The sequence below is a fragment of the Poecilia reticulata genome, linkage group LG6 (assembly GCF_000633615.1).
Source record: "Poecilia reticulata strain Guanapo linkage group LG6, Guppy_female_1.0+MT, whole genome shotgun sequence".
NCBI lineage: Eukaryota > Metazoa > Chordata > Actinopteri > Cyprinodontiformes > Poeciliidae > Poecilia > Poecilia reticulata.
This window is the reverse complement of record NC_024336.1, coordinates 24,706,258-24,711,761: the sequence shown is the minus strand read 5'-3', so window position 1 is coordinate 24,711,761 and position 5,504 is coordinate 24,706,258. Positions and strand designations below refer to the sequence as shown.

At 41.4% G+C, this 5,504-nt stretch overlaps 1 protein-coding gene and 1 long non-coding RNA gene across 2 annotated transcripts in view; one reads left to right on the top strand and one right to left on the bottom strand.

Moving 5' to 3' along the window:
- Positions 1–1,875, bottom strand: part of LOC103466588 (uncharacterized) — a 6,958-nt gene extending 5,083 nt beyond the window's left edge. Inside the window, exon 1 of the long non-coding RNA XR_533962.2 lies at positions 1,749–1,875. This is a non-coding gene — a long non-coding RNA (uncharacterized LOC103466588). The remainder of the gene's footprint in view (positions 1–1,748) is intronic.
- Positions 1,876–1,981: 106 nt separating this feature from the next.
- foxb1a (forkhead box B1a) lies at positions 1,982–3,766 on the top strand. The gene has a single exon (XM_008412270.2). It carries the CDS (start codon positions 2,335–2,337, stop codon positions 3,274–3,276), a length of 942 nt encoding a protein of 313 aa, XP_008410492.1. The 5' UTR covers positions 1,982–2,334; the 3' UTR covers positions 3,277–3,766.
- Positions 3,767–5,504: the final 1,738 nt, after the last annotated feature.

Sequence of the window (5,504 nt, the reverse complement as noted above, 5' to 3'; positions counted from 1 at the left end):
CCCTCACACCACCACCCCCACCTCCTCCTGCTATAAAGGATACTTCAGACCGAGGCACGGTTCACAAGTGCAATGCAATTTGGCTTATCCCAACCTTTGTTCGGGTTTCTACAAATGACCAAACATAGTGCAGACTTGATCTACTGCTGCTTGAACTCGGGAGTTTGGAAGCTGCTAGGAAGAAAACCTATTCAGATTCAGAGTCATGGTGGTATTTTCAGTGTGTGCATTGGGCAGGGACAAAAGGCCCAACAATATCCCATAACCCTGGAGCTCAAAAAGCCACTGAGTTTGAGAGTGAGAGGAGTCAAAAAAAAAAAAGGCTCTTAAAGCCTGCGTGGCTCGGTTGGTTATTAAAACAGGCGCCGCAGGTTAACTCGCAACGCGCAGACACAATTTCTGAATATATAAAATTGCAAACAAATAAAATTAAATCGGCGTGGAGCGCAGCTCTTCAAATCTCACACTAATATTACGATCTAAAATGATGAATTTTCCACAGAACATGTAGGTACACTTGCTGATTAATTTGACTGGGCCTTCATTGCGTCCAACAAATTCTCTGCAATTAATGGGAGTGAATAAACTGCCCGCCCTGTGCACTGCATGTCAGAAGATGTTTGGCACTCGGCGGAGTGTGGTCATTATCCGCAGTGTTTGAGTTGAGGGCGACAAGGCCACTTCCTTTTGGATAAAACCTTTTCAGCGGAACATTAACGTGAAATGACAGGTGTTAAAAGCCAGTCTGCTGAAGTAAAACAGAAAAAAAAGGAGCATATAGCCACATGGTTTTTGATCAAACTCGGCAAACAAATATAATTGCCTTAACTTAATTTGGGGAAACATACATTATTGCAAGTATTGTCCGTATTTTGTTTTGTCTCATTTTTTTTAAAAAGATGAATTGCTTTACATATTTGTCCTGACTGATGATTTCAGATCGTTAATCAGTCCGGAGGACGCTCCTCTGCAGGTTTCTGGGTAAAAGTAGAGAGCTCGGTGCTCCCCCGCAAAGCGATTCTTGTCGTAATCCATCAGACTGGTGATGGGGTGCGCTGTGGGTTTATAGAGGCGGAGAAATTAGCATAAATTATGAGTAAATCTGGATGTGCGTGTGTGTGGTCCCCCGGCATTGCGAACCCTCCAAGCGTAAAAAGGTGGCCCTGCACGGCCAAAAAAGCTTGAATAGAACTTGGTTGAAAATAGGCTTCCCCATTTCGGGGCTTCGCATTCATATAATTGACTTATGGATATTTTATACAGTTTTCGCCACACCATCCTCGAGGGTTTTATTTGCATTCCTGAAGTACTTTTTGAATCTTCTTTTACATAAGCACAATGGAGCTGATTGCCTCATGAAGTTTCAGTTTGAACAGCGCTGCTTTGCTTTGTGTCGATGTTTTCAAATTCGTCCTTGCCTCTCTGCTCTGGGTGAAATTAGCTGAGAAAAACTAATAGTCAACAAACTTCCTCGTGGCAAATTATTTATTTTACAGTGTCTGCAACATAGACAATTTTTTTTATGGCAATTAAATGCATTTTCTAAACACTGCATGCAATTTATTTAAAAATGCATACTTTATTACGCGCTTATTACAGCAAAATTGCAAAATGTAGTTTTCAATTTGAGTCTTAACGTTCATCAACACACGAAAAAACATGGGTTAATTATACATAAATTATGACATACCAAATACGCCTAGTATTAGTTTAAATTCGGAGCGCTAAGTCCGCAGAAGTGCGCATACCTTCACACACTGAGTGCCATCCGGTAACCGAGCCTCTTTCGCCCCCTTTTTCTGTCTTCAAATGGAAATGATTTCCATTGGCCCAAGGTGTCCGTGTAAATAGGTGTAAATGAAACCAGATTATGCCTTCCTTCCCAGCTCCCCCTCTCTGCCCTCCCCCCCTCCCATGGCAATTGTCATGTGATAGCAAAGAGGTGGCACATTAATGGAGCGCCTCTACAGGGGTTCTTTTCTGCTCATGTCACTACATAAAACTATCAGATGATTAGAGGAAGGCCATGGAGGCGCACGACAGCTAGTCTCTTCGAAGGGAAACCCCCAAATGAAGTCCATTTCGCAACCTTAACGGGACAGGCTGAGACGCTTTTCCGGAAAATGCGCCCCGTCCTTCTCTAGTGCGGAGCCGCTCATAGACTGGCTTCTTTACGCGCACCGCAACTCCAGCTTTGCCAAGACTGAAACTTTCTTCGGCCGCCGTTTACGTGACAAGAATCGAGTTTTCCGTCGAGGAACCGAGGGAAGCTAAACTTTCTACTTTAACATTTCCATTGTGTTCATTTATTTTTGTTTTTACGAAACATCGAGGATGCCTCGTCCGGGGAGAAACACGTACAGCGACCAGAAGCCACCTTACTCCTACATCTCTCTTACCGCCATGGCAATCCAGAGCTGCCCGGAGAAGATGCTGCCCCTCAGTGAAATTTACAAGTTTATCATGGATAGGTTCCCTTATTACAGAGAAAACACGCAGCGGTGGCAGAACTCTCTCCGACACAATCTGTCATTCAACGACTGTTTCATCAAAATCCCCCGGCGCCCTGACCAGCCGGGTAAGGGGAGCTTCTGGGCTCTGCACCCCAACTGCGGGGACATGTTCGAGAATGGAAGTTTTCTGAGGCGCCGCAAGAGATTCAAGGTGCTGGGAGCGGCAGACCACCTGGGCCCCACCAAGCAGTCAGATGCTGCGCATTACCTCCAGCAGCAAGCCAAGTTGAGACTGAGCGCTCTGGCGGCCACAGGCACGCACCTTCCCCAGATGTCATCGTACAACCTCGGAGTATCCCAGTCGTCCACCTTCAAGCACCCGTTCGCCATAGAGAACATCATCGCCCGGGAGTACAAGGTCCCCGGCAGCTTGGCGTTCTCCACCATGCAGACAATGTCCGCCGGGTACCCGTTGCACAACCAACTCACGACGGCCTGGCCCCACATGTACAACAGCGGCGTGATCGACACGGCGGCCCCGATCTCCATGACGAGCAGCGACTACAGTGCGTACGGGGTGCCCTTAAAGTCGCTGTGTCACGGGGGACAGTCCTTACCGGCCATCCCCGTGCCGATCAAGCCCACCCCGACCTCCATGACGGGCTTTTCCGCGCTTCCGCCCCACATCCCCGCTTTCCTATCAAACTCTCCACAGTCTCTGAGCCCGACCTCCCCACAGACAGCGACGAGCCAAAGCAGCCCGGCAACCCCGAGCGAAACTCTGACAAGCCCCTCCACGCTGCAGTCCGTGGCCGTGCACTGATCGCCCGAACTTTTCCAGACCCCACTCCTCTGATTACCAAAACCCAAAGTTTATATTTTCTGCAGTCGGACACTATCAAGGCGAGTTGAGGTTGCATATCGACTTATTTGTGTATATGTGTTGAATGTGTCGCTTTAAATCGTGTCTAGTCTAGCACAGAACTGCACACGAACTATTGCTCTTGAACATATAAATTATTTGATAGTTCTATTTTTCAGTTTGTTGTGATACGTAAGTGTTGATGATGGGGGCCACAGCAAAGGTGAACAGGGGTCGGGGTGCTTTTTTTTTTCTTTTTTCTTGACAAGAACTCTGATTTGAACTTTTGCACCGTTTCCGTGGGACCACCATAATGTCAATAATATAGCAAAGGGAAAAAAAAAGAAGCTCCGTTTTGTTTGCTTTTAACGCTGGAGTGATGGTTAAAGGTAATACCAAATAGGAGTAGTTTAGATCAGTTCAGACACCATCCCTGGAAAAAAAAAAAAAAGATAAGACAGAAAGGTAAAAGTGAGTTACGAAATGTTTACCCAAAAAACTGAAAGGTATAGATATTGTCGTCCTCAAAAATGCAAGATGTGAACATTTGTTGTAAAATGCACTTTTTTTTTAGTTTTACGTTTTAAATATCTATTTTACAGGAGGAAAAAAAATGTTTTGTGAAGCATTTAATTTAAAAGCCGTGGTGACCATGTTTATCAGATGCTGTAAAATTTGTAATTTTTTTTTAAGGTGAAGCATGCGTTCCTGAATTTGTACTGTTCCTGTTGGTGTTGCTATTGTTGTTGGTTTTTTTTTGTCTTTTTGTTTCACTCAAATTCCAGTTATTTTCCCAGATTTTTTTTTTTTTTATATATATAATTATTTTTATTTTGCAAGCATGCGTGCTTTGGAAAAGTGTGCAAACAGTCTCCGATTAATTGGGGGAAATGGTCATCAAATTATTTTCTCATTAAAAATGAAGTAAACAATCACAAATGTTTCTGAAGGTTTAATACAAAAAAACTAGATATTATTATTATTATTATTATTATTATTATTATTATTATTATTATTATTATTATACAATTACAATTTTCATTTTATTAAATTATTATTAAAAATAAAAATAGATATTATAATAATAATAATAATAATAATAATAATAATAATAATAATAATAATAATAATATTTGTGAAAAGCAGGAAAGCCTTTAGTTCGGTGAAGCTTGTGCAGTCAGTCCATTAGGATGCAGGGAGCTGAAACGCTCTGCTCACGGCGCAGACAACCAGCCTCATTCATCAAGCCGAGCCAAACGCTGTTGGGTCTCACAGTAAACATTTAAAAGACTCGAGCGCAGCATGCAAATAATTTTTTTTTGCTTTTTGTAATTAATGTTACCGAAGACGACTTAATATTTAAATGAATGAATCTCCCCTTTTTGAACTTTATATTTTACTCTTTTTTTATATATTTTTCCCCTTATTTAGGGAATTTAACTCAACAGGTTAACAGATATGAAGACGAAAATATCAGCAACACCTTAAGTGATATTATTTCAATTCCAAGAGATTTATTATCGATTTCTATATCTACTGAAAACGAGAGGAAGGGCGGGGAGGGATTTAAATAAGCAACAGGCTCTTTCGGAGCATTAAACAAATACATTAGAATTCCGTCACTTTATGCAATCCAGATCAAATAAAGGGTCTCGGGCCACTTCATTCGCCCTCATTCACTTGTATTGAAAGTGCAAAGAATTGTAAACTTCGACTGGGCCACCAATGTAGATTTAGCCTTTTTTTCAGCAAGACAAAAAGACTGATTTTTTTCTTCTTTCACAAAAACATTTCTGACTGGGGAACTAGGAAACGAGCTGCCGAGACCCTTTTGGAATTTAAATCCACCCCTCCCCCCGTGGACTGTTTGTACAACAGTGTTCTTCTTTTTTTTTTTTTTTTTTTACCCCCTCCTTCACTTTGTGCATTTGTGTGTGTACCATTAATTCTGACTCTGGATAAATAAATGCACTCATGCTCCTAGCTTTTTTTTTTTTTTTTTTTTTTTTTTTTACAGCGTAGAAGTAAATCATAATGGAAATCTTTTCAGATTGTCGTTTGAATCGCAACACAAAATACATTTTAAAATGCATTATTATTTGGCCAGATGAAAAAGAATAATTGCTAATAAAAAATTGTCAGAAAAAACAAAACAAAAAAAAAACTCAAATTACTATTTAAATTTAATT